Genomic DNA, 26042 nt, shown 5'->3' on the forward strand with positions numbered 1-26042 from the left:
CCTGTAGGGGACGACACGCTGGTATCGAGGAAATCCTAGGGATACTCAACCCATCTCACATACATACAGACTATACCCACATTTCGAGGGCCCAACCAACGCCCCAGGCAAGCCAGCCTGTGAAGCACCCAGTCCACGACAAGCCCTTCGACAATCCCATCCAGGTAACGCCAGCATAATCTCGTAATATATCATAGGACGGCTAGTCCTTTCCCTGCTTGCAAGCCCATTCTGGGCTTGCTTTGATTCAGTCACTGATGACATCGGTCATAGGCTTGCCCTGCAGTGCCGACTCCGTGTCAGCCACCTCCCTTTTCTCACCAAGATATCTCAGCGCAAGTAGGATCCAGTTCTGGATGAAGTCGTTGTAGATCAGATCCACGGTTTCTGGTTCGTTGATATGCACTGGCAGATAGTTGACGTTCTCCGGTTCGAATGGTTGGGCATATTCAGGTTTCGCGAAGCTGACGTTGGTACCGATCACATTTGGCACATTGTAGAACTTGATCGGTTGGTGGATCGTGTCGTCACCGTCGTTGCCGGCATCATCCACTGTGGTGTAGCCAGGCACCTGGGGTTGGTCCTTGTCGGGCTGGGTCTCAAGGACTGGCACCTGGGTCTGTACGCCCGCCAAGTGAAGGACTGTGGACGTGGACTCCGCTTGCTCATTGCTGTGTTCCATACTATCGGCACTGACGGGTGTATGTGCTGGAAGCAGTCGACGAAGAGGATGTTTACTGCCCCCTGCCATGGCTTGCAGGTCGCGAAGCAAGATCGGGCCTTCATCGTTCAACAATTGAACGCACCGGCACAGCATAGTATGATTAGTATCACGACATGATGAGCTTGACCTCCAGTCGTGAACGCTTACATACAACAAACCGGAATCTTATCAACGATAGCCGGCTTGGCTTGCAGAGAGGGGAGTCGCGAAATCACGCTATAAGCTTCGCAGCAATCACCGCACCCCAGCAATCTTGCGTGCACTTTTGATTACACTCGGCGTAATCTTTGGATTTCGACCTCTAGCTACTCAATACTGTACCTCGAAGATCCCCTAATATCTATCTTTTCCGCGCACTCGAGCCGGCACGGCGGCAACGAGTAGGGGGGGGGGCTTACAAGGCAGGGATAAGGGCCCACAAATAGCGGTACATAGGGCGCGGTGATTGCTGGGGTGCGGCGAAGCTTGTGGCCGAAATCACTGCAGAACCCCACCAAAGAGAAATATAGGTGCCTTGGCAAGACTACCACCTTCCTCAAACAGCTTCCCTCCCGGTCGACTCGCATACAGTATTCAGCTACCGTGATGAGCGGGAAGCCGTATGATGCCTGCTTGGCCTGGAGGATCCCGAGTGTAACCACGCCGCCGAGTGCGACTGTTTTTGATATATGCAAGGTTGGTCTGCTTCCTCTTTCAGCCTCACTCTCTTTGCATTGCACAAGGTAGCCAGCGTGGGGTGGGATAGGACAAGATGGTGACAATGCGAGTGACAGCAGCCTGGGGCTTGCTTGTGCAGCTTGCATACAGCATAACGCCCGAGTAAGTACGCAAACATCACTGAGAAGGGACTCTCGGTTGACATATGTGCCAGGCAAATGATCTCAGCGCCTCGATACAGTGCTGCCAGTCCGAATCCAAGCGGAGAATGGGCTGTGTTCACATCGGCCAACTACTCTTTCGAAGAACACGAATCCTCGACCACCTGGAAACTGATCAATCTGGTCAGTGGCGACATTACAGATCTCCCATGGGGCAGTGAAGTCTCCGAAGCTGCCTGGGTTGGCCCTACCAACACCAGTGTTCTGTATATCAATGGCACCAACGATCATATCCCTGGGGGCGTGACTCTGTACACAGCAGATCTCGCAGATGCTTCAGCTGCGCCGTAAGTTCGAGGACATTGTTAGTGAGTCGAACAGATCTAACGAATACCAGCACCCTTGTGGCATCTCTGCCTGCACCATACTCAGGTCTGCACGCTGTCAACACAGCATCCGGTGGAATCAACTTTGTGCTGAGCTGCCTGGCTTATGGCGAGAATGGCACAGCCTACAATGAGGAGCTGGCACCTACGCCAGTCAACACTGGACGACTTTACGACAGCATCTATGTCAGGCACTGGGATACCTGGATCACCAAGGAGCGCTATGCAGTCTTTGGTGGTTCGCTCAGCAAGAACACCTCTGGCTATGGCAACTGTTCTGCCGGGTTGAGCTTCGGCGGCATGAAGAACCTTGTCCATGCTCTGGAGTACAATGTAACACGCCCCGAATCTCCTGTTGGCTCGAGCTTTGATGCAGGTGATTACGATATTAGCCCTGATGGCTCTCAAGTCGTCTTCTTGACCAAGGCTCCGGAGCTGCCAAAGGCCAACTTTACTGCGAGCTATCTCTACCTTGTGCCTCACGATGGCTCTTCTGCTCCTATGGCCATCAACGGTCCTGGCAGCTCCGCTCCCGCGGCTGCACAAGGTGCCAGTGGTGGTGCCGAGTTCTCGCCCGATGGCAGGAAACTCGCGTACTACCAGATGGATGGTGGCTCCTACGAGTCGGATCGAAGCAAGCTCTACGTGGCTGATCTGGAGACGAAGGAGATCACTCCGGTCGCAGCAGACTGGGACCGCTCAGCTGGCAGCATCAGATGGAGCAAAGACGGCTCGACCTTGTGGGTTGCAGCCGACTCTATCGGCAGCACGAAACTCTTCCCAGTGCCTGTAGACGCAGCGGCAGACTACGAACCAGCCAACATTACGGACATTACTTCGGTCTCGGACTTCTACATCCTGCCCAGTGGTGAGGCACTTGTCAGCGCCAACAGCGTCTGGGCTTCATATCTGCTGTACACTATCAACGCTGATAGAGAGACCAAGTACTTCTACAAGTCAAACGAGGAGGACGCCAACCTTGCAGGCCTTGGGCCCGAAGATGTCGACTTTATCTGGTATGAAGGCACCAACGGTGACCAACAGCAAGCAATCGTGGTCTACCCAGAAGACTTCAACGCCAGCAAAGTCTACGACCTCGTCTTCTACGTCCACGGCGGACCCCAAAGCTATACCGGCAACACGTGGTCCACGCGCTGGAACCTGAAGACCTGGGCGGATCAAGGCTACGTTCTTGTCGGACCTAACCCGACGGGCTCTACCAGCTACGGTCAGAACCTCACAGATAACATCCAGGCCCGCTGGGGCAGCTGGCCATACGAGGACCTGGTGAATGCACACAAGTACGCCTGTGACAACTTGCCATACGTCAACTGCAGTAACGCAGTGGGAGCTGGAGCTTCATATGGAGGCTACATGATGAACTGGATCCAGGGCCACGATCTTGGCGATCAGTTCAAAGCCCTAGTATGCCACGATGGCGTCGCCACGACTTACGCTGACTGGAGCACTGAAGAGCTATGGTTCACGCGCCATGACTTCAACGGGACGATTTGGGAAGGGCCAGGAAGGTCGAACTATGTCGCATGGGACCCTCTCACACATGCGAAGAACTTCTCGACACCGGAGTTCATCGTTCACAATGAGTTGGATTACCGTCTTCCAGTTAGTGAGGGTCTTGCAATGTTTAACGTTCTTCAGACACGTGGTGTGCCTAGCAGATTTCTGAGCTTCCCGGATGAGAACCACTGGGTCCTGAACCAAGAGAACTCGCTTTTCTGGCACCAGGAGATCTTCAACTGGATCAATTACTATACTGGTAAGATTGAGAGTTTGGATGGGAATGCCATCCAGATGTGATTCGACAGCGATACAAAAGTTGGGTGATTGTAGCGACATAGTCATATCACGCCATCGAATCAATTCGGCTTGCCTCCGAAAATCTATGCAACATCAGCATCCATCATGACAGTACCATGCCAATTCTCCAGCTTACCTGCTTATTCGTCTGGCTATCGGTGAACTTGTTGATTTTATCATCATACTTGTCCCCCAGACCAGCACGGTCGGTGGCTTGGTCCGTCACTTTTGCAGCATGCATCAGCAGTTGTTCGACCACAGCTCACTGCTTGTACTTACCTTTGTGCGTGGCATCGTTGATATACTTCTCGCCAGCACCGCCAGCGCCTCCACCTGATCCGCCGCCAGAGCCGCCGCTCGTGACCTTGTCTTTTACTTTGTTTAGGAGTCCTGACATGTATGTTTATTGGTTGGAGGGAAGAGGTGGGTGTGGGAGTGTTGTACAACCGTCTCTTGCATTGCAAGGGCGAGAGCTGCTGGTTGTGATAAGTACAATATGAATGTCTGGTACCACCAACGTCATGTCTGCAGTAGATTCTTGTAGGATCGAGCTGGCTGCCCACTTGAGCTACCTTTATGCCAAGTTTTAAGCTTGTTGGTAGTTTCAGGGCAGATTTCCGAGCTGTGAAGAGAGCTCTCTTAGCTCTCGATCTCAATCGCGATCTTGCTCTCACATGGTGTGATGATAACGGGCTGTCGCGCCAGCTTGGCAATCATGTCACTGGTGCTACCTTCTACGCACTCGGCCAAGCGATTGCTATTGATGCTGTCATATGAATAACATTGCTGTGGGCGGAAGATGCTTCACATTGGACCTGCATCCCAAGTCTATCCATAGTCGCATATCATTATGGTCGTTCTGCTTGGCATTATGACACTGCATCATACCCAACCTCGATCTTACCATCAACATGACTCCAGAACTCCCCGATGATCTTCGTCTGATCTTCGCCGCCTCTCACAGCCATATACCTCCGCTGGTCGACAGAGGGATTCCAGTCGCCCTTTTGGCTACCCACCATCCGGCCACCGGCCTCTTCCAAGATGACCCATCCAGCACAAACATCCCATGCCCAGCATCCATTCTCCCAGTAGACGTCAAGGTGACCCGCTGCAACACCGCATAGATTCAGCTCCGCGCTCCCAAGAGAGCGGATACCATGTACCATAGCACCGCCACTTTCTTTGCTCGCGCACAGGTTTCGGAAGGTGTTGACCTTCGTTTCATAGTCGTCTCCATCGCGATCAGAGCCCCATTCAACAGCAACCAGACAATGGCTCAAATCCTTCAGCGGCTCCGGGTCCTTCAGCGGCAGGCGGACATGATCATGCTGAGCATCAGTCAAGAAGCTTCCCTTGCCCTTAATCCCTGTATACAGCTCCTTCGTATACGGATTGTAGATCACACCAACCACCGGCTTCCTCTCAATCGCCAGTCCCAGTGAGACACAGACATACGGATGGCCGTGAAAGAAGTTGTTGGTTCCGTCAACGGGGTCAACGATGAAAGTCGGCTTGTCGGTGAGCTTGTCGGCGTCTTTGTACGTCTCCTCTCCCATGAAGGCGAACTCTGGGAAGCGCTCTCGCAGCTTTGTGCCTACCATCTTCTCGACTGCTTGGTCTGTTTCGGTCACGAGATCGGCACTGTTCTTCTTCTGACCGCTGCCGGCGGCGACGGGTTTGGCTGTGGAGATCATCTTGCCGGCGTCGTGGGCTATTTGGATCAAGAAGTCGTGGACTTCTTCGAGATTGATTGCACTCATCTTGGAGAGGCCTCGTGCAGTGTGAGCCGATGTTGATGTTGTTAGTGGGAAGGTGTCGGGCAAAGCATTGGGTCGATGATGTGCCTCGTGTCGAGGGCGGTGGCGTGCTCAGACCTATCCTCGCCGACGTCACATAAGGCCAAGCGTGAGATGGGCCTGTTCTGGGAGGTATCGCATCCGTGGCATCCTCCTCTCATTCCAGACACCGCTGTCTGCTGCCTATCTACATATTGTCACAATTTGTACCTATCTGCAGGGAAGTAGCTAAACCAATCATTGCAGAGGCAAACCGTCTTCGGACTACCCTCCTGCTCGCAGGAGCCTTCCCTTTTGCCCGAGTTCGAGTCCACGAATCCTGTCCTGCCTGGATCGTGTCCTTTTTGCTCTCCACGAGCCCCTTTTGCCTACTAAGCCCTACGCCATGTCTCTGAACGATGTCGATGGGGCCATCGATTGCATTCGAAACGCTGACAGTATCCTTGCCATCATTGGCGCTGGTCTGTCTGCGCCTTCCGCCATTCCAACGTTCAGACATGAAGGCGCTCACTGGCGAGGAGGGCCCATGGATGAGATGTCGAAGCCAGCCGTCTTTGATCGAGATCCTATTGGAGTATGCACGTTCTATGAGAACAGACGGCAAATGGCAAGAGTCGTGCAGCCGAATGCTGGACATTATGCTCTGGCCGCACTGGCACAAGCGAAGCCGAACTTTCTGGCAGTCACGCAGAATGTCGATGGTATGTATGTGCAGACTCGTGCATCGAATTGGCTGATTTCGTCCGTGTCAAGAGCTGTCCGAGAGAGCTGACCACAACCCTCGTCAACCTGTGGCGCTTCATGGATCGGTCTACAATGTTCATTGCTCGAGGGACGAATGTGCAGTCACAGCACGCAACTATACCAGTCACCCCACGGTACCAGGCCTTGTACTTCCAGCGTATGATGTAGCAGACCCAAGGATACCTCTGCCACAAGTAACGAGGTCAGCAATCCCACTCTGTGCCTTGTGTAAGCAAGATATCGTGCGCCCGGGCGTCACGTTCTTCGAGGAGAGCCTGCCGGCACAGGAGTTGCAACGAGTAGACGACTGGCTTGAAGTGAATGACGAAGTCGATCTTGTTATGATCATTGGTACATCAAGAGCGCCGTTCGTCGGCGATGCAGTACAGCGCGGAGCACGGATGGTCGTCTTCAACATGGGCGCTGACGCAGCACGTAGCGAAGACGATGATATGATTGTGGAAGGTGACGCTTCAAAGACGCTGCCATATGTGATAAGTAGAGCACTTGGCACTGCGATGTAGAGGATTGCGTGCAGTATCATGTGCTATCTTCTAAGCCTCTATAACATTGACCACAGTTTCGCAGTTCTCGCCAGCCAGCCGAGCAATCAACGCAGATCCCGGCCAGTACGCTTCGTGCCATCCCTTGAGCTTCAGTCTCCGCCAGTATCATCGTACACCCAACGTTTCCGTCTCCCCGCTATCGTAGCACCCACCATCCAGCGTCGAAATTTCTACTCCTGAACGCGTCTCGAGTCGAGTATAGCCTTCCCCGAATCAGACGGAATCAACATACCCTCGAGCAGAATCCCCGAAATGCGCATAGTGGCATACGGACCATGAGGACCCTCGTATGCCAGAATCACCTCCAGCAAGTCCTCATTGTCGTGAGAATCCTGGCCAGAATAGTGGGACTCGACTACGTGGTCCGATGGCGTCCTCAAAGCAGATGCAACTGCGTCCAAAGTAATACCGTCATAAGCCCAGACTTTTGCACATGCCGATCCCTGAGCACTCATTGACTCGCCGTCGCCAATTTGCCATTCCAAGTATATGTAAGCCTCCTCAGTCGGGCCGTCGGTCAGATGCATCTGCTCCCAAGTCTGCTTCTGTGGGGTCTTGACCTTGAGAGTGGGCAACATTGCATCCATTAGGCGCGCGGTTGGGACGACACACGTGCCTCGAGTGCCAAGCATACTGTACTCGAGGCGTGATAAATCTGAGGTCATGGGATTCCCAGGTACCCAGTTGTCGCCGCCGGTGTACCAGGCGTGGAGTTACATCTCCTTGGTATCGCGAAAGAAGTCATTGACGCGGGCCGACAGTGTCTTGATCTCTTCTGGGTCCTGGTCCGGGTTCTCCATCCAGTCATCGGGGTTCGCGCTCTGCTGCACCGGTCCGCCTCCAGCCTGCTGCCACGCCCAGTACTCGCACTCGCTGTTAGTACGGAAGAAGAGCTTCTCCTGGATCTTCTTCGATGTCTTGACGATATCTCGGAACTGCTGACAGACGCGCTGGCTCGTGAGGATGGTAGCCATCGGCACCTGGAGCATGATGTGTTCCAGTAGCTCGGCAGTATCGAAGACTGCGCGAGCAGCTGCGGCGGTAGTCATGCTTCGAGTAGCTCGGCGGGTGACGGTAGAGGTAGACGGTGCCGCTTCGGTCTTAAGTGAGGATTTGTCAGTACTTGTTTGCGACAGAGGCGTACGAGGCACACAGACCTTTGCGGGTGTGCCGTTTTGTCGCTGTATCTTGCGTTTCGCCATGTTGGCTTGCTCTAGTAGTCAAGATGCCTTTGAGGTGGTCGACGACAAAGAGACCGAGAGTCAGAGAGTGCGGGGCCGTAAAGAAAGGTGTTGGATGAGATTGTTTCGAATAGTAAATTGAGCACGGACGCCCTAGTCACATGCTCTAGTGAAACATGTTCTTCCATTCACCGCGTGTGCTGCCCCACTAGCAGGCCAACCATTTCCATCTACGAGGGCTCAGTCCTGCTCACAGAAAAGGTATGCGTGGCCTTGACCAGATCATCGTGAAGTTTTCAAAACTTCAGGAAGCGCAAGTTGAGTGCATCATCACAGTTCTCTGAAGCAGGGCCAGTACGCTATCAATAGAGTTAGTCCGCTTCTGCAAACAGCAAAGCCTGGACAGCAGTCCCAACAGTCTGCTACAGACGGCTCGCGACGAACGTCTTGATGAAGTCGAAGCATTGCTGCTGACAGGGCATGTTTTGAGCGAGACGGTAGACAATGGAATGAAGGCACAAGCACGTGAGTACATCGGCACTAAGCTTCTCGAAAGACAATCTTCCCTACTCTTCTCAAACCCGCCTCTGAATTCACGCAACCGACACCACAACTCTCCTCTCCCTATCACGCCTCTGGCACAAACGCAAACATCTTAATCTCAATACTCTCCCTCGCCTGCCCATCCGGGAACTCCGGATCAACGAACGCACTATGCGCCACATTCATGCCCCCCCTCCGCCTCCTTCTCAATATCATACTGTACGAACAGCAACGGCTCATCCGGCGTCTGCCGATTCAAATAGTACCACCTATGATCCGGACTCGGACTAACATAGCCCAGCTCGTTCCATCGATCCGGGAAAATGGAGCGCTCCGCGATCCAGTCCTTCTTCGCATCGATGCTGGCCCAGTCGCAGACTGCTAGCGGGTCGCGGAAGATGGTCCTGAGGGGACGCCAGACGTTAATTACGTAGACGCGTCCAGGATGGCGGAGATTTCTTCTTCGGAGCGGCAGTGGGAGAAATCTGGAGCGCGGTCGGGGACGTATTGGAAACCGTTCTGTTCTAGGGTGAAGGTTGATTCGTGGCCACGGACGTCGTGGATGGTGACGGGGGTTGGGAGTTGGTTGTTTTCTCGTTCGTCGTAGGAGGTTTCGGCGCCTGGTTTGCGGAAGTCGGTCCGCACTTTGTTGCCTGGCTGGGGTTCCCAGTAGTTGAGAGTCGTCTTGACGTCTCGACGTCTCGCTTCGGCATGGCGATGGCCATCTTGGCTGTTCATCTATGGCTTATAAAGAGGTGTGTTCCGAAGTGAAGTCTGACTCTGAGTGGAAGCTAACGTGCTGCCTTGCGGTCGAGCCGTCCAAGGTCGCAGGCCATCACCGAAGTATAAGTACCCTTGCCAGTTCCTCGTGCCTCACTGTGGCGCCAAGGAGGTACCATAATTCCCGCTACGAGGTACACAACCATGCGGACGCGTTGCAGGTCTGTTTAAAACGCGAAGCGGCGGCTTTGGTACGCAACACCGTAGCGTATATTGTACAAAGCAAGGCTTAGCCACAACACGTAATAAAAGCGATGTATCCACTTAGATCCTGAGCCCGCAATCAACCACTAATATCAAGAGAATATCCGCACGATCTGTGTACGGGTGACTGTTGCAGCGAATGTTGCAAACCGCAGCTTGCTGAAATGTGGATGCTTCGCTTTCGTCTCGGATTCGGGCATGAAGCATGCGGGAATTGCCAGCCTGGTTGTACAGCGGGAGTAGGGAGTCGCAGCTTGGCCATAGGATAACTCTCCGTAGCCAAGGCAAATTGCCGAACTTGCGCGTAGGATGCGCAAACGATTACTGATATCAATCAATCTTCCGCACTCGCATACAATGCGAAGCATTGATTTGATCAGTAACGCAGGCCGAAGTGTTCAGGCCGCACTTGAAAACGTGAGTGCTATTGGTTCAATCATGCGATACCGCTGTAGTACTTCGATAAGAGGAGTAGCAAGTGGCCATGCTGGAGAAAGACTTCGGATCAAGCCTTGCGATGCGAGGACGAACATATCGGTGGTGCAAAGCGCTATGCAATCGAGTATCCATCAAATAGTCTCGCGAGCCCTTCGAGTTCCTCGTCGACGACCTTGTCGCAGAAGAGTACATCGTGCCTGCAGCATTCGCCATCATACGTGCTCTGCATTACACCCCCGAACTCGCGAAACACCTTGCTCCTCTTCAGCTTCCGCAGGTCTGACGGGCTGTTGTCGTCATGCTCGAAGTTCGCATCGTGAAAGTAAAAGTGCTTTATCAGTTTCCTGTTTTCCGCGCCGATGATCTCTAGCCAGTCCAGTGTCATACCCCTGTTGGTCTCCCAGCAGTACCCGGCCTGGAAGCGATTGTGCTTGAACCACATCGGCAGCGCATCAGCTCGAATGCTGCTGCAGACTCGAGTCAATGCTGGCTGCCATGGCGGATGCTTCGTACCGTTCTCCCAGAGGTCGACTTCTGCGTAGTATTCCTCGCTCCAGCCGCCGTAAAAGCTGTCGCATGGGCAGTTGAGGAGGAGCGGCTCTTCTTGAATGACGACAAATTCCCATATGGCTAGTTGCAATTCTGCTGGCAAGGAAAGCAGTCGAGATGGGGCGCGCTTATGATTGGCCGAGGCGTGGTTATGGAGATCTGTGGAGTGCGAGTCTGGAGAAGCCGACCCTGCACTGGTAGCTGAAGCCATTTTCAGTCGTGGTATCTCGACTGCGCTGTCGAGTCTTTGCATCTCCACGGTTGCGATGTAATGCGTGCGGTAAATTTGCGAGGTGATTGCGAGGAACCCGAGTTTTGTCGCAGAGCTGAGTCACTTGATGGATCCGTGATGTGTCGCCAGTCGCCAGCCGCAGGCAGCTGTGACTAGCTCGCTTACGATGCCGCGCCACAATGCTCCAGCTGAGATTGGTCCAGCTCGGAATAGCTCGAAGTTGCCTAAAATGACATACGAGTCTGTTCCTGAGGCCTGATTTCTGAGGCGCCATTGCTGGAGACAGATGAAGACCCTGGCCTTGGCGACAGGAAGCGGCAGGTCAAGCTCCACCCTTCCAGGTGACACATAACGGCCTTACTAATGCCTGCTGCGACGCATAACATGTTGCCGACGACTCGCTGTGAGAGACGCATCGCCGTCGCAGCGGGAATATCGTCTCTTTTACGCCAGATCCTTTTGCTTCAGGCCTGCTGCTGTATCGGCTGACTTCCTGGCCTGTGTGCAGCAAGCTTGTCGATGAGAGCAATAGCGCCTCCAACGTCTCCTTTATTGTAGAGAAACAGGCCTTGCAATGCAGCAGTACTGACATTGTCCACCAAGCCTGCCGCCATCGCCTTTTGTACGAAGCGTCTCTTGCCCTCTCCACTGGGATCCTGCTCCGAATAAAAGCGGTCCCAGAGCTGTTCCATCTGCCACTGGCTTGCATTGCCAAGCTGCATCGTCATGTCCACTCGACCAGGTCTGATAAGCGCGTCGTCCAGGCGATCAATGTGGTTCGTGGTCATGAAGATGATTCGTTCTTCGGCACTCGCAACTCCGTCAAGGGCATTGAGCAGGCCAGAATATGTGACGTTTGCGCCACTGTAACCTTCCTCGTCTCGCTGGCGTCTATTGCTGAATGCCGCGTCGGCATCTTCCAGAAGTACGATTGTACGGGCAGGTACGTTCAAGAGCAAGTGATTGAGCAAGTCATCTGTCAATCCACGCTGACTGAGGCTAAGCATTGCAATGTTGTAATCCAATTGACCTGCCAGAGCCTGCACGAAAGATGTCTTGCCGGTTCCCGGTGGACCGTAAAGAAGGTAGCCTCTGCGATAGGGAATGCCACGGTCAAGATACCATGTACGAGCATCCAGAAACTCTCGAACATCGGCTAGGATCCTGTCCGAGACGCCCTTATCGAGCACAACCGATTCGAAAGGCCTTCGCCGTTTCGGCTCGCCAGATCTCTCCCAGCTGACGTTCCGACTTGTGTAGACGATGGTCTTGCCTTCTGTGCTTTGCACAGCCATTTGGTGTGCTTCCTGAAAGATGTCCTCGAAAATGTGCCGATAGTAGTAAAGCGTGGTGAACTTCACGGTCTCGAAAGGTTGGCCATTCGCGTCGAAGCTTTTGCCCACACGCTCGCGATTGACAGCCAGAAAAGCATTCTTGTACCTGAGGATGTGTCGACCATGGCCAGGGACGAGAGCGAATGCGGTCTGTTGGGAGCCACTGGCTGTACGCGAGACGTGTGTCGTGATTTGTAGATGGTGCAGACCGGGCGTAAGACGCCGGATCAGAGATTCGACTATGCCAACACGTTCTCGTTGAGCCAGCGGCATGAGCTGATTCTGATACTGGTGGGTCATCCAGTTCAGCACCCAACTGTACGATTCGTCATGTCTCGTGATCTCGAGATCAACGAGCATACGATGCCGCACGAGCTCAGCGGCTCTCCTCAGACCCAACGAGCCATATCGCAGAGCAGCTCCCAGTCCTGCTAGGCCAAAGCCTGCAGTGAAGAACGGGTTGCTCAGCAGTTGCGACCAGACGCTGCCATCGCCGCTGCTGACATTGGCCAGCTGTTTCACAATGTCTTCCTTTGATGCTTTGCCGTCGCTCAGCGCCTTGATGGATCCCGATGCATTTTGATCCATTCAGACGCGTGGGCTGTTCCTGCCTTTCACATTCGATGGATCGTTGCCCTGCGAAAGATTATGCATAACGGGACGCTCGGCCCATCCGCCGAATCCTTGCTAGCGCAATCTTTTGCAGGGGTCCTTCTGCTGCTGCTTCCATCTTCAAACACGCCTTCCAATCGCACATGTCACAAACAACATCATGACATTGTCGTCTGTTGACTGTCACTCATGGCGGCGATGGAGAAGGTGACTGTTGACAAGTCTTACTTTGATGCTTTGCTCCGACGGTATGTGTCACATTAAGCGCCCTTGAAGGAGATAACACCCAGCCTTTCTGCACCTACCCGCTGACACCGTTTGCAGGGCAGATTTTGTATGATACTTATCTCGATTGCGCATCCTATCCTCCGATCATTCAAGGCTAATATGTTGCTCAAGCATACTTCTGCCCAGATACTTGGTCGGGCAGATCCTGCAAGCGTCACCATTTCTCGAGTCGAATATGACAGTCTGGTAAGTGCAAGCAATGTCTTCACTGGAGCGCAAAGTCACTGATACATGTAACAGCTTCGTACCTCGCGCGAATTTGAGCTGCTCAAAACCTCACTCTATCAAGGCGGCCTGACTCCCGAGACACTTGCCCTTTTGATCGCTGGCGCAACAGTTCCTGAGCAGCAACAGAGGCCTGTCGACTCTTGGGCAGACGATTACGATGACCAGCCCATGCCTTACTGCCAACCGAAGCCCTTCGTCAGTGGGCCATCCAAGTCAAACGGCATGTCATGGAGGTCCAACAGCAACACCGGTGGGTTTAACCTTGCACCAGGCAGCGGCGCATTCAAGACTGTTGAGCAGCAACCATCTCAAGCCAGTCTGCAAGTGCCCAACGTCAACCGTAACGTCAGCTATGGCGTTACGCCTTCTTCTGTTCCCGAAGACAATGCTTTCGAAGCTGACAGCTTTATGGACGACGGCAACACTGAGCTGGACACCACAGCTCGCGGCCGCGCCGGCGAAACGCTGCGCACACTGTATTTCTGCAACCTCTCCCCAAAGACTTCGTACAAGGATCTGGCCTCTGTGATCAAAGGCGGTAAGGTCTTGAGCATCACGATCCGTTCCGAGAGGAGCGCAACCGTCACGTTCTTGGACGCTGCAGCAGACTATCTCACCTGGTCCAAGCGCAACGATGTCTACCTTCATGCCCGACGTGTCGAGGTAAGATGGGCAGAACGACAGTCTAACCTCAATGGTCACATCGCAAACAAGATCACCAACGGTGCCACCCGCAACATTCTGATCCGCAACGCTGTCGATAAAGGCCTCACCGAGCAGCGCATCCGCGACGATATGGAGCATATTCATGGCTTGGTCATCATCGAGGTCACTTACCAGAGCGGTAATGCTTACGTATCGACCAACTCAGTGCATAACGCACTCTTCGCCCGGACTTGCATGATGAGCAGATCGGATTATAGAGGTTGCAAGATCGAGTTCTACCCCGACGAGTGCGATGTCGCTCTCCCTGCTCGCGCCAAACCGACTCCAACAGCCGCCTCGGAGCCTACCAAGAAGAACATGGCCCCCAACAATCGTTTCGATATGCTGAACATGAGCAGCAATGGCTCTTCTGGTAGTGATGAAGGTGTGTGGCGTCATCAATTGGGCAGTGGGAACCATGCAATCACTGACTGTCTCGCAGAGAACCGCGACCCGCTTGCTGAACTCGAGGGCGACTCGGACGACGAGGTAGACTCCGTGCACATCGTTCCACGCGCTGGTGTCCGACTCGACTTCCTCGACTCAGAGAGTACTGCGTGATGACTTTCGACAGAAGGATTGAGATTACTTTGCGTGAAGCTTCTCTGTGGACGTGAGTATGACGGCCGAGCGCATCAAACACTTACACTGTCCAGCGCCTGACGGCACACAACGTGGCTTATTCACGCGCATATGCATGGCGCTTCGCTTTAGGAATTACAAGGACAGTTGGCGCTACTGGAGTTGGGTCTGAGGCCACTAGAGATACCCCATCAGCGTTACAGAGTCTTGTATTGGCGTAGAGTGTATGTAGAATGACCAAGGGATCATGATATGCTAATTGGAGCCGATCCTGGCAAGATGCAGCTGACTGCGTCGGCCAAGAACTACGATTTCGAGACAGGAAGCGGCGTATCGCTGCAGGAACGCAGGAACTACCAATTATCTAACCTGCTGGATCATCATGACAGGTGCTAACTTTTGCACAGGAGCCATGAAACTCCAACACACCCTCTTTACTCTGCTCGCCGGCACCACGACTGCTCACCCACATCACCATACTGACGCACTAAGGCAAATCTACCAATACCCCCTTGGCACCTGGATCGAGAACCTCGCCATAAGACCAAGCGATGAGATCCTAGTGACGCTTCTTGACACGGCTCGAGTCGATCAATTCTCACCATGGGGGCTCGATCCAAAACCTAAGACGATTGCGACGTTTCCGGACGCATTGAGTGTCTCGGGCATTGCGGAGGTGGAGGAGGATGTTTTCGTTGTTGCGGTGGGAAATTTTTCGCTTGGGGGTGAGAATGCTGGGCCTGTGGAGGGGGGTTGGGGGTTGTGGAGTGTGGATGTAAGGACGGAAGAGGTGGGAATGGAGAAGGTGGTGGGGTTATGGGAGATGGAGTTTCCGAATGGGATGACGACATTGCCTGTCTTGTGATGAGGGACAGGCTGAAGGGAAGGGCAGGAAAGATGTCCTGGTCGGCGATATCCGCACGGGGAAAATCTGGCGTGTCAATACCACGCCTGGAGAGCATGAAGTCGTGATTGAGAATAACCTCACTGCCGTGGTGCCGGATCCAATCTATGGGGTCTCTGGCGTGAACGGACTGAAAGTTCATGATGGCGCCCTATACTTCGCCAACACAGGCCAAGCCCTCTTCGCAAAGCTTCCAATCAACACAGACGGCACCCCAGCAGGAGAGCCCTCGATCATCACCCGGGCTATCAACTCGACACTCCAATACGACGACTTCGCGATTCAGGGTGAAAATGCATATCTCGTTACCGGCTCTGGCAATTCGATTGAGAAGGTTGGACTGGATGGGACGCGGAAGAGGAGGATCATTGCGGGGAGTCTGAACTCGACGCTGATTGCGCAGCCGACTGCTTGTGCGTTTGGGAGGACGGAGTGGGATCGGCATGTGTTGTATGTGGTCACTGCGGGCGGACTTGTGGTGCCTGTGAATGGGGATGAGGTGGTTGGGGCGCAGGTTTTGGCTGTTGATATGAGGCGGTGGGAAGGGCTTGGGAGGGAAGAGGGGTGAGGTGGGGACCGTTGTTGTATTGGAGTGGATGGACTAGAGACGGGTGCTTGGGGCTGTGCTGGACTATCGTTGGCTATTTCGATGCTTAAGCATAGCACAGGATCATGTCATAACCCTGAGAATCCCTTCTTCTTGAGCCATTCAAGCACGATCTTGGAAATCTGATCCTGCTGCTCGAACGGAGCCCAGTGCCCACTATGCACCTCGTGGACCTCATGATCAGGCACAAGTCCCGACCCCTTGGCTCTCTCAATGGCATCAGTCCTGCACACCGCATCACCATCGCTTGCAATGAACAAGTAAGGCTTGTCAAGCTTCCCATCCAACCCCTTCTCCGTGTCGAGATGATAGTCCTCCTTCAAAGCTCGATACCAGCAGTTCGGAGACGTGAAGCCATCTTTCGTCATAGTAGAAACCCACTCAATCTTCAGCTCCTCATTCTGCGCATAAGGCTTGAGAGGCACATCCGTGCGATCTGCCGAGATGAAGTCATCGTCGTCATGGTTGGTTGGTGACCGCTGAAACGCATGCACGTGGCCCGCTGTTACAGTACCAGCGCACGCAACGTTTGTGGTTCCTGCAGGTGGAGCTGAAACGTCAAGGCGGTGGCGGTCTGCCAAACAACAATTCTCGATGTCTGATTTGCGCGTTGTTTGGGCATTTCGGTGCATCGACGAGTCGGTGCAAGAAGAAAGACTCGATGCTCAACACGCTGCAGCCCGCAGATTCTCCTTAGTCGTGCTCAAGTGCACGGGTCGGCAGCCGCGGGAGCAGTTCCACCACAGGCCGTCCACAACTTGATTGGACAGGGGCAGGCGAGGCGGTCGTGCCTGCAGTTTGACCGTTCGACGCGGCATCGATCGTCGGAACCTGGAAGCATTGGAGAGCAACAGCAACACCTTCAGCAGCCACGCAGCGTCGCCGGAGCATGAACAGCACTCCGCGACACACAGCTGACGAACGTGCCTGTGAGTAGCATTCATCACCAAGTTGGCGTCCAATTTCCTCTGCGCACCACACTCTCGCAGTCAATCCCACTTCCTGATCCGAACATCCACGACAGTCACCGCCCGAAAGTGTCACCACCGTACGCGTGCGTGTGCCCGCAGCACGCCAGCTCTCAGCGCTACTGCAAGTCGCACTCGTACCAAGTGCTGCATCGGGGGGGGACGTTGGAAGCTTCAGGCCGATCAGCTGCGAGTAACTTGGGCGGCACAGCAGATAACATGCCTGCACTGCCCGAAGAGAGGCGCAAGTCACACACCTTCGAGAGCTTGTCTGTGCGACCCGTCGACTTCTCTCTGACATCAGGAACCAACATCCCAGCGCCACTTGACTCGCCGCCCGTGTCACTGTCACCCGTTGAAAGCGTTCGTCTGTCACGCCCAAAGACCCTTTCCAGACCTCCTACTGCAGGTGGCGGTCCACTCAGCTCGCATCCCACAAACGATATAATGCCCATGCCAGGCGCCCTTCCGCCGACTCCAGAACCAGAACGCGAAAACAACACCAACCACACCGACACCACAATGCATTCAGAAGAGAGCAACCGAGACGGCGCGGCCAGCTGGCGCTCACCTACACCCAACACCAACATCTCCCAGACGTCACCAGGTCGCCGCCCAGGAGGTGTGCGACGCCTGTTCGGTCTGACGAGCCTGCGCCAGTCCTTCAGCAGCTCACGTACCTCGTTCAGCATCCCACCACCAAGCTCGTCATATGGCGAGCAGTCCACAATGCAGCGACCGCAGTCTCCAGGCGTCATGTCGACCACGGCGTCCTTCATGCCACCACCATCGATGCACTCGAACCAGCAAGCCACATTACGCAAGAAGAGGTCGAGCAATTGGTTCAAGCGAAAGAGCGGCTTCTTCACCACCAACGAGAACGGTTTCCTCGACGTCGTCAGCGAGGACCCAAGGCCGGATAGCAAGCGGGCGAAGCGCTCCGACCTGCCAATGCTGCCCGAAATCAGCACCCTGAGCGGCGACAGTGTCGGCGAAGGTAGTATCGGCTGGGACGAGGGCCTCTTCAAGCAGTGAGGACAGGCTACCGGCGCTGTAAGATCAATGAGTCGAGGAGTTGGGACGATGTACAATGTATCATTGATGCAACGGACGGAATGAGGTTGGGGAATACACTACACGCGCAAGCAGGCGCGACATAGACACAGCCTGGGAAGGTGCGGTGCGCTTCGGTGGAAGCGAGCGATGGGTTACACTCTGCACAGTCTATGTGCTTACAGTAACAGGAAACGTGATACCCAAGCTAAAAGCTTTCTCGTATGGAATTGATGTACTTTGTTCCAAGTCCCTTTTCTTTAGTACCACGCGACTGCCCTCTGCTCCTGTCTACAATGATATTGCGCCCCGCCACAGCCACCCGATGTGCATGTGCCTCACGCGAACTCGGCTTTCAGGGCGGCCTCGAAATGAACCTGGAAGCTTCGACCTTGGGACTTCTGCCAGAACGAAGACATCAGAAGAAACGGGACAGCGCGCTCAGCTTCAAAGCGTCAGTGCAGTCCAACACCACCTGAGCACCACAGACTTCACTCACCGCACAGATATCATAAAGTCATACGCCAGAGACTCCTGCGCTGACTGTTCGAAAGTCGGAGGTACGGGCTGTCTTGTTCATTTGGCGACACAAGAGACTTAGCACGTACAGTATCGCGCGCACCATCAAACCGCGTGCCCATGTCTGCAGATCCTTCGACATCTGCGGTGCCGCTGGGGCTGAAATACTGCCATGAGCCACTTGAAGATTCGGAAACAAGCATCCGCCCCTTGCAGCTCAAGGATGACCAAGAGGGAACTCAATTGCAGCTTTCACTGCGCAGCTGGCGCCTGAGCGACGTTCCGCATTATGCCACGCTGTCGTACACCTGGGCTGACAAGGAGGATACGCGCGATGTTCTGGTCAATAATGCCGTCTTTGTGATTACGAAGAATTGCTGGCTCGCTTTGACACGACTGCGCAAGCTTGCAAAGGAATCAAACTACTTCTGGATCGACGCGATTTGTATCAATCAACTAGACGAACGCGAACGAAGTGCTCAGGTGAACATCATGGGCAGGATTTACCGCGGCAGCTCTGTCACGTACGTCTTACTGAGTGAACATGGGCTTGCCGGCCGGTATCTCTTCGAAGATATGCCCTTCCTCACAGCAGCAGGATACAATGCTTCTCAGTCGTAGCAGAGACACTACGTCGACGATAAGCTGTGTCTGTTATATCGTGGTCTCCAGGAGACTATCGATGATGAGTACTGGCAGCGGGTATGGACCATGCAGGAATTCGCAACAAGCCGAGAGAGGTCTTCCTCCTAGGCGAAGCTCATTGCCTGGCTTGGACGACATTCCTCCGCCATTTCGACTGCATGTGGCCGATACCCTCCGATATCAAGTCTCGCCTGTCTCAGCTTGGGGCCGTGCTCACACCAAGTCATTTTATGTCGGGAATGGCAGGTCTGCGTCATCTCTCGAATCCAAGCATTGTCCCGGGCCCACGTGAGACACCAGCGCGTGTCCATGATACTTTAGCCAAGATGATACTGCGTGCTAATCGCAGATCTTGCACAGATCCACGAGATAAGATATTTAGCATCCTGTCGCTAGTCTCATGGCCTGCCGGACAAAGGCCACTCGAGGCAAACTACGAATGGTCGGCAATCAGGCTTGCGACACAAGTCTGCATTCTGATGGCACCGGATGAGACGAGAGCATATATGGCTGTGCTGGGCGTTTTACACCTGCGTGATACATACCACCCCTCTCTAAAGGACTTGTATTCGGACCTTCATACAAGTGATCAATTCTGGAGAACAGATAGATTGCGTAAGTACTTCATCCCCGGTATCATCACAGATTAGGACGTGATTCCGCATCCTAAGGACAGACAGTCGCTCAGCAGAGCCACTTTCACAATGAACTATGACTGCACCTGGGCTAGCCCTGAACATTCGGCGTGAGTCGAATGATCAGTTATTCTGAAGATTCGGTCGAGAGCTGGACCCTGGCGACGACGATCACTGAAAATGCCATATAATGTTGTGCTTGCGTACACGGTAGGGCATTTACCTAAATTCTAGAAGACATGACCTGTGCAATCCCACGCAGGTCGTTCTGCTGCTCCCCGAGTCGAGCCTCGACAATGGCACCGGCCATCGAGGGCTGATCGACCATGACATCACTGGTTGGAGAGCGACGGGGACAGGCGAGAGTGTCGCGGGCGAGGCAGGAAAATTCAAGAGTCTAGGCAACGTGAGAGTCGAGTCATGATTGCTGTCTCCAGCGATGTTGTGAATGAACACACGGAGCATATGTCAACAGCACGTATTGCGAGTGATCGGTCGGAGGCCGGTCAGTTGTACCAGTCAGGAAGTGTTCGTCTATGTGTGATGACCAATCCCACAGATGTTGGACAAAGAAGACAGCTAGCGTCCGTTCCCTTGCCGCCTTCCTCATGGCTCCGTGTGGGCCCCCTACTGCTCCTCGAGCGTCGCCGTGACAATGGCGGCAACGATCGCGACCTCATTGATAGTGGCCAGGTCGATGCCTACTTCCGGAGCAGGACACAGGACAAGCTCGTTGCCCTCTCTCACCATGAAGGATACGCCAGTTTTCTCTCCGACGTCTTCTGGGCCCTACAGTATGCATTAGTTGAGATTATGGAGAGCTACGTGGCATCATATGTCGTTGACTCACAAGGGATGCTTCGCAGATCTTCTCAAGTTCCGAGCCTCGTTTCGGACAAGTGAACACCAGAGTTGGTGGATTGTGGAAGGCGCGGGCGTAGACATCTAATTGAACATTGTTAGGAACCGCACACCTCTCAATCCCGCCGGGATACTTACCAGTCACTGCGTCCTTCTCTGCCTGGGTGAGGATGCCACCGTGCTGCGCCTCGAGCTTGTCGTCGGGACGGTTGCGAGCTCGGGCCACTGGTTCCATGACCGCCATGGCCGCCTCAAGTCGGTCGGCGATGTAGGTTTGTTGAGAGGGGGAGCAGTTTTTGTAGACGTGCATAGTGGGCGAGGCTGCGGTGCTCAAGACCAGGGAAGCCGCGACGAGGAGGGATGAGAGTCGAGACATGGTCGCGTCGGTGTTGATGGTGTTGTGGAGGTGCAAGACGGAAAAGGCTGAGGAGTGGAGTTCTTATACGTTCCCGGCGTGTGAGGTGTCGGAAATGCACGTGCTCTGAGTGAATGCTCACACTTGTTCCAGGTATGGGATCTGAGCATACACCGCGTGTATCTTGTTCTACACAGCCAATACTCTCGGATTCACTCAAATAGCGAGCAGAACAGTCCAGATATCTCCGGCAGTCTCAGATCATGCTGTATATTCATCGCCACGGCTGGTCCCTGGGCATATCTCACATGTCCGAGCGCTCTTCCGACAGCTCGTGATGCTTCGCCTGGATGGTCTCAGCGATGAAAGTCGCATCTTTCAACATCAATAGATCCTCCTCTTCGCTAGGAGTCGGACATAACACAAGCCCAGAAGTGCCATACGTCAAGATCACGACTCCAATCTGTGTTCAAGAGATCTAGCGTTCACTTGAATAGTATCGGAAGAGTCGACTTCGAAGAGGATGGGGATGAGGCTCAGGTAGAGGCTTGAGTGAAGCATGGTCGTGAAATTTCATGGCCAATGATAAGTAGCAATGCCGATACTTCTCTCGCCGAGTGCCTCAAGAATCGGTTGCATGTTGAAAGCTCCGCCCAGAGACCGTATCTGTAGCATTCAAAGATCCTCACGAGCCTCAAGTCGCTTCTCCGCATCGTTCAAGAGCACACTATGGATAGTGCCCGTGTTCATCTTCTGCTCATGCCCCTCTATTTGAGGCGCCGGGCACAGCGTCAGAGAGTTGCGGTCCCATCGCTCTGGCAAAAGCCAATTCGCCTCTGATGCGTCGAAGCTCCCAGCGGCCATGTCGTCCTAGATCACATCAGCTGTCTGACTGGTCTGAGACCGGGATTGACTCACGGAGCAGTATCTTCCGACTGTGGATCCTGGCTTAGGGCAGATGAAGGTGAGAGCTGGTGGGATTTGCAGGACGGCGATAGACAAGCCTAGGTTGTTGGGTGAGTCATTGGATGCTTGTTCCTGTATTTTGAAGGCTTACGAGTGAGGTGAAACACTTCGCCTTTCGTGGGAGGCTGTTCTCCGGGTTCCACCCAGTCATCGGGAATGCCATCTGCCTCGACCACTTGCTTGATGCGGGTCATTACTTCTGCCACCCATTCGTCGATGTTCTCACGCTGAGAGGTGGTACAGTCTCGGTAGGTATGCACAGTAGTCGCGGAAATGACAGAGCTGAGAAAGAGCAGCAAGATGGCGAGGAGTGCGGTGATATGGAGTTGAGCCATTGTCGTTATTGATGGTGGTGGGTCCTGGAGGTCGGATCGGTGTTGTTGAGAATGTCAAGACTGAAGTGTGATAGCAAGCCGTTAAAGTAGTGCCTGGTCTCGAGGCACCTTAAAGCGGGCAACTAACCGGGTCAGTGAGCCTGTGACGTGGGTCGTACGAGCAGTGAACGAAATTACCTACGACATGTGACTGTAATGAAGCCGCTTGCATGACTTGTTGCTTCCAGCCGCGCCGCAGCATCGTACTTCAGACAACCGCTTCCATTTGGCTCGCAGATTCCTTCACAACGACCACTCGACACTCTACAGTGCACCATACCACGACAGCAACCATGTCGGCAGCACAAGCAGTCTTCGACACGAGCGAGCTCTTCGAGGCCATTCTTTTGAAGATTCCACTGCAGACGCTTCTGCTATCACAGCGAGTCAGTCGCCGCTGGCGCGACATGATCGCCCGCCAACACTACGAAGCTGCAGAAGAAGTTGTTCATGCTTCCTGTGTCGACGACCGAAGAAGCATTCGCGGTCGGCTGTGGCATCTCTGACCGTCCGAGCGTGTACGTGCGAGACCTTAGCCGGTATCGCTACCTCAATTCTCTGGTAGTCGACACTGGATGCAAGAGCAGGCTGTATGTCAATCTAAATCAATGGATGAACATGCTCGGCCATCAAGGAGGTGAGAAGACGCTGCAGTCCGAGCTCTCGGGCCTCAAGCGGTCTCAGGGCAATCGCACAACATCAGCCCTGAAATCCACCAAAGCGAAGAACATCACGCCAGCGAAGACGAAGAAGGACAAGCTCGCGAAGATCGGCTCAATCCAACCAGTTGCCAAACCAGTAACGCCGTCATGGACTCGAATGCCCCTGACTCAACCCCCACTGGAACATGAAGATTACACATTTGGGGTAGTTGGATTGGCTGTCGATATGCCTCGCAAGGATCTCTTGCAAGGTAAATTGTTTTTGGGGGAGATTGTGATGGAGGCGTACAAGTCGAATGCCTGGAGTATTCCACGGCCATCTGACCGCCTTAATATTCGACTTCCCGCCATCTCGATGACAACCCGGATTTTCGAGAAGCTCAGGCACGAAGAGCTTGCGGACAAGGAGAATGAACGATTGCGCCCGTAGAGCCCAGATGCACGGGCCGTTGATCAAGGTGCAGTCAGGATGAGGAAGGGGGTCAGCAGATACCGCCGACACAATGTATTGGTCTTGCGCTCGTACAGCCTGTGACCTGGAGGATGGATCAGCATCAAAGTCCCACGGTATAGAAGTGCTCACGTACGTATCGTCTTAGGCAGTATGGAGTACGATCGTGTTCGAGGACCGGTGTGCAAGAACACGCGACTTCTGTGTTGAACACCACCCCTGCTCTATGCCAACGATGCACGTGGCAGGCCTGCTCGATGATGTGGCTCTCTGACGCCACCAGATGCGCGCCAACGCACCCAGACGTCGGCTGGCGCGCTCTCCTGCTAATGCAAGGACCGCTTTCACGCATATGATCGCTCGTAGATAGGGCGGTAAGTAGTGGATTATTTATGTCGTCTTCACTGTTCTGTCTGCTCCTACCATACCAGCATACCGCACTCAAATCATCATGCCGGACAACGCGACTCTTCTTCAAGGCTTCGAATGGAATGTACCTGCAGATGGGAAGCACTGGAAGCGTCTTCTTCATGCTCTACCTGTTCTCAAAGAGTGTGGTATCGACAACATCTGGCTTCCACCGGGTTGCAAGGCCAGCAGTCCAGAGGGGAATGGGTACGATGTCTACGACCTGTACGACCTGGGCGAGTTCGACCAGAAGGGCGGTGTCGGCACGAAATGGGGCACCAAGGACGACCTCATAGCATTGAGTCAGAAAGCGCAAGAGCTGGGTGTAGGACTCTACTGGGACGCAGTTCTCAATCATAAAGCGGGCGCAGACAAGAAAGAGAAGGCAGACGCTGTCGAAGTAGATGAGAACGATCGCAACACCGAGGTCAGCGATAGCTACCAGATAAATGCATGGCTTGGCTTCGACTTTCCAGGAAGAGGCGACAAATACAGTAAGATGAAGTACCGCTGGTACCACTTCACCGGAACAGATTTCAACGCTGCGAACGAGAAGAAAGCTATCTATCTACAAGCTGAAATGAGAGAACAAAGGCTGGAGCGAGACGGTCGACGATGAGCAGGGTAACGCAGATTTCATGATGTTCGCCGATGTGGACTACAGCCACCCAGAAGTTGAGGAAGACGTCAAGAATTGGGGAACATGGATCGTGAAAGAAGTCGGCCTCCAAGGATTTCGTCTCGATGCTGTCCAGCACTTCTCTGAGCGCTTCACGAATGACTGGGTAGAGCATGTGCGCAAAAAGACGGTCAAGGAGGTGTTCATGGTAGGCGAATTCTGGACGAACGATACAAAGGCAATGATCGGCTAGTTGGACAAGATGAACCACAGGTTCTCTCTATTCGACGCGCCGCCGCTTTACAACTTCTCGCGTCTCAGCACCACAGAAGATGCAGACTTGCGGACAGTCTTCGACAACACATTGGTCAAGGCAGAGCCCGTGAATGCTGTCACGGTGGTCATGAATCACGACACCCAACCTGGTCAAACAATGGACCCCAAGGTCGAAGGCTTTTTCAAACTTCTCGCCTACGCCCTCATCCTCCTCCAAGACGCCGGCTACCCATGCCTGTTCTACGGCGATCTCTACGGCATCAGCGGCGACAACCCCGAACCACCCTCATGCGGCAACAAGCTGCCTGACATGGTATTGGCTCGCAAGCTCTACGCATACGGCCAGCAAGACGAGTACCTCGATCAGCCTACCTGCATCGGCTTCGTCCGCAGAGGCAACGAAGAGCACCACGCTGGCTTGGCGTGGGTCATGTCGAATGCCGGACCTGGCGAGATCAGGATGGCTGTGGGGGAGATGCACGCGGGTCAGGTATGGACAGATGTGCTGGGGTGGCAGCAGGAAGGGGTTGAGATTGATGAAGAGGGGTATGGCTTGTTCAAATGTCCGGGCACGAGTGTGAGTATTTGGGTTAGGAAGGATGCGAAGGGGAGGGACAGGTTTCCGGTTCAGTTTGATCATGAGATTTACAAGAGTTGTTAAAGAGCAGGAGGAGGCAAGAAGGATGGGTTGTTATGGTACAGGAATAACATAGATGGATAGATCGTAGAATGAATTTGTTCTGACCCAGCCACCTTCGCATGAAGGGAGCACATCGCGCGATTCCGATGTGCGGGCGTGGGCGGTGAGCTTGTTCTTGGTCTGTCAATGCCAGGCCACTGTGACGTCGTGCGTGCGACTGTTGGGCGATGCTGGGTGACGATCATGGAGCTGTTTCTGCAGTGAAGGCCACGTTGTTGCAAACGCGCACGGTAACAATCATCTCACATAATGGCTGAGGCAACTACCTGGGTGATCTCGCACTGTTTGCGAGGAGTTTCATCGCACCAAGTTTGTCATGTTGCCGACAACAAGCTCCGTCACCGTCGTTCACGCCAACAGCTGCCTGGCCAAGGTATGTGTGGAAAAAGCATTTGCTATGGAGGTGGACGGGAAGGACGAAGTATGAGTAACGTTGTGGAGGAGGAAGCCGACGATGAAGCAAAGAGAAAGGCGTAACATTGGAAGAAGTGAAACAAAAAGAGGTCGC

At 53.9% G+C, this 26042-nt stretch overlaps 17 protein-coding genes across 17 annotated transcripts; 8 read left to right on the plus strand and 9 right to left on the minus strand.

The window, feature by feature from the left end:
• Positions 1–247: 247 nt before the first annotated feature.
• On the minus strand, positions 248–751 carry CLAFUR5_10250 (uncharacterized protein; the record flags this gene model as incomplete). Its single annotated transcript, XM_047909398.1, has 1 exon — positions 248–751. The coding sequence occupies one exon, from the start codon at positions 749–751 to the stop codon at positions 248–250; it is 504 nt and encodes a 167-aa protein (XP_047764703.1).
• A 724-nt stretch (positions 752–1475) lies between these two features.
• Positions 1476–3746, plus strand: CLAFUR5_10251 (putative dipeptidyl-peptidase 5; the record flags this gene model as incomplete). Its single annotated transcript, XM_047909399.1, has 3 exons — positions 1476–1543; positions 1596–1889; positions 1940–3746. The coding sequence occupies 3 exons, from the start codon at positions 1476–1478 to the stop codon at positions 3744–3746; spliced, it is 2169 nt and encodes a 722-aa protein (XP_047764704.1).
• A 59-nt stretch (positions 3747–3805) lies between these two features.
• Positions 3806–5509, minus strand: CLAFUR5_10252 (Inositol monophosphatase 2; the record flags this gene model as incomplete). The annotated part of the gene is made up of 4 exons (XM_047909400.1): positions 3806–3829; positions 3883–3971; positions 4026–4136; positions 4651–5509. 4 exons carry the CDS (start codon positions 5507–5509, stop codon positions 3806–3808), a joined length of 1083 nt encoding a protein of 360 aa, XP_047764701.1.
• A 421-nt stretch (positions 5510–5930) lies between these two features.
• On the plus strand, positions 5931–6813 carry CLAFUR5_10253 (NAD-dependent protein deacylase; the record flags this gene model as incomplete). The annotated part of the gene is made up of 2 exons (XM_047909401.1): positions 5931–6246; positions 6299–6813. The coding sequence occupies 2 exons, from the start codon at positions 5931–5933 to the stop codon at positions 6811–6813; spliced, it is 831 nt and encodes a 276-aa protein (XP_047764702.1).
• Positions 6814–7025: 212 nt separating this feature from the next.
• On the minus strand, positions 7026–8057 carry CLAFUR5_10254 (uncharacterized protein; the record flags this gene model as incomplete). Its single annotated transcript, XM_047909402.1, has 3 exons — positions 7026–7488; positions 7573–7955; positions 8013–8057. The coding sequence occupies 3 exons, from the start codon at positions 8055–8057 to the stop codon at positions 7026–7028; spliced, it is 891 nt and encodes a 296-aa protein (XP_047764699.1).
• Positions 8058–9005: 948 nt separating this feature from the next.
• On the minus strand, positions 9006–9317 carry CLAFUR5_10255 (uncharacterized protein; the record flags this gene model as incomplete). Its single annotated transcript, XM_047909403.1, has 1 exon — positions 9006–9317. The coding sequence occupies one exon, from the start codon at positions 9315–9317 to the stop codon at positions 9006–9008; it is 312 nt and encodes a 103-aa protein (XP_047764700.1).
• Positions 9318–10113: 796 nt separating this feature from the next.
• CLAFUR5_10256 (uncharacterized protein) lies at positions 10114–10803 on the minus strand (the record flags this gene model as incomplete). The annotated part of the gene is made up of 1 exon (XM_047909404.1): positions 10114–10803. One exon carries the CDS (start codon positions 10801–10803, stop codon positions 10114–10116), a length of 690 nt encoding a protein of 229 aa, XP_047764046.1.
• Positions 10804–11246: 443 nt separating this feature from the next.
• Positions 11247–12704, minus strand: CLAFUR5_10257 (Mitochondrial chaperone BCS1; the record flags this gene model as incomplete). Its single annotated transcript, XM_047909405.1, has 1 exon — positions 11247–12704. One exon carries the CDS (start codon positions 12702–12704, stop codon positions 11247–11249), a length of 1458 nt encoding a protein of 485 aa, XP_047764047.1.
• A 411-nt stretch (positions 12705–13115) lies between these two features.
• On the plus strand, positions 13116–14510 carry CLAFUR5_10258 (Negative regulator of differentiation 1; the record flags this gene model as incomplete). Its single annotated transcript, XM_047909406.1, has 2 exons — positions 13116–13202; positions 13257–14510. 2 exons carry the CDS (start codon positions 13116–13118, stop codon positions 14508–14510), a joined length of 1341 nt encoding a protein of 446 aa, XP_047764049.1.
• A 403-nt stretch (positions 14511–14913) lies between these two features.
• CLAFUR5_10259 (Putative hetero-Diels-Alderase) lies at positions 14914–16003 on the plus strand (the record flags this gene model as incomplete). The annotated part of the gene is made up of 2 exons (XM_047909407.1): positions 14914–15392; positions 15424–16003. 2 exons carry the CDS (start codon positions 14914–14916, stop codon positions 16001–16003), a joined length of 1059 nt encoding a protein of 352 aa, XP_047764050.1.
• Positions 16004–16110: 107 nt separating this feature from the next.
• On the minus strand, positions 16111–16674 carry CLAFUR5_10260 (uncharacterized protein; the record flags this gene model as incomplete). The annotated part of the gene is made up of 1 exon (XM_047909408.1): positions 16111–16674. The coding sequence occupies one exon, from the start codon at positions 16672–16674 to the stop codon at positions 16111–16113; it is 564 nt and encodes a 187-aa protein (XP_047764130.1).
• Positions 16675–17229: 555 nt separating this feature from the next.
• CLAFUR5_10261 (uncharacterized protein) lies at positions 17230–18045 on the plus strand (the record flags this gene model as incomplete). The annotated part of the gene is made up of 1 exon (XM_047909409.1): positions 17230–18045. The coding sequence occupies one exon, from the start codon at positions 17230–17232 to the stop codon at positions 18043–18045; it is 816 nt and encodes a 271-aa protein (XP_047764129.1).
• A 657-nt stretch (positions 18046–18702) lies between these two features.
• On the plus strand, positions 18703–19203 carry CLAFUR5_10262 (uncharacterized protein; the record flags this gene model as incomplete). Its single annotated transcript, XM_047909410.1, has 1 exon — positions 18703–19203. The coding sequence occupies one exon, from the start codon at positions 18703–18705 to the stop codon at positions 19201–19203; it is 501 nt and encodes a 166-aa protein (XP_047764128.1).
• Positions 19204–20489: 1286 nt separating this feature from the next.
• On the minus strand, positions 20490–21099 carry CLAFUR5_10263 (uncharacterized protein; the record flags this gene model as incomplete). The annotated part of the gene is made up of 3 exons (XM_047909411.1): positions 20490–20651; positions 20713–20807; positions 20862–21099. 3 exons carry the CDS (start codon positions 21097–21099, stop codon positions 20490–20492), a joined length of 495 nt encoding a protein of 164 aa, XP_047764127.1.
• Positions 21100–21753: 654 nt separating this feature from the next.
• CLAFUR5_10264 (uncharacterized protein) lies at positions 21754–22379 on the minus strand (the record flags this gene model as incomplete). The annotated part of the gene is made up of 3 exons (XM_047909412.1): positions 21754–21948; positions 21997–22082; positions 22136–22379. 3 exons carry the CDS (start codon positions 22377–22379, stop codon positions 21754–21756), a joined length of 525 nt encoding a protein of 174 aa, XP_047764133.1.
• Positions 22380–22711: 332 nt separating this feature from the next.
• On the plus strand, positions 22712–23510 carry CLAFUR5_10265 (uncharacterized protein; the record flags this gene model as incomplete). Its single annotated transcript, XM_047909413.1, has 2 exons — positions 22712–22804; positions 22857–23510. The coding sequence occupies 2 exons, from the start codon at positions 22712–22714 to the stop codon at positions 23508–23510; spliced, it is 747 nt and encodes a 248-aa protein (XP_047764132.1).
• Positions 23511–23982: 472 nt separating this feature from the next.
• On the plus strand, positions 23983–25495 carry CLAFUR5_10266 (Alpha-amylase; the record flags this gene model as incomplete). The annotated part of the gene is made up of 3 exons (XM_047909414.1): positions 23983–24433; positions 24525–24766; positions 24812–25495. The coding sequence occupies 3 exons, from the start codon at positions 23983–23985 to the stop codon at positions 25493–25495; spliced, it is 1377 nt and encodes a 458-aa protein (XP_047764668.1).
• Between the last annotated feature and the right edge of the window lie 547 nt (positions 25496–26042).

This window comes from Fulvia fulva, chromosome 7 (genome assembly GCF_020509005.1).
Source record: "Fulvia fulva chromosome 7, complete sequence".
NCBI lineage: Eukaryota > Fungi > Ascomycota > Dothideomycetes > Mycosphaerellales > Mycosphaerellaceae > Fulvia > Fulvia fulva.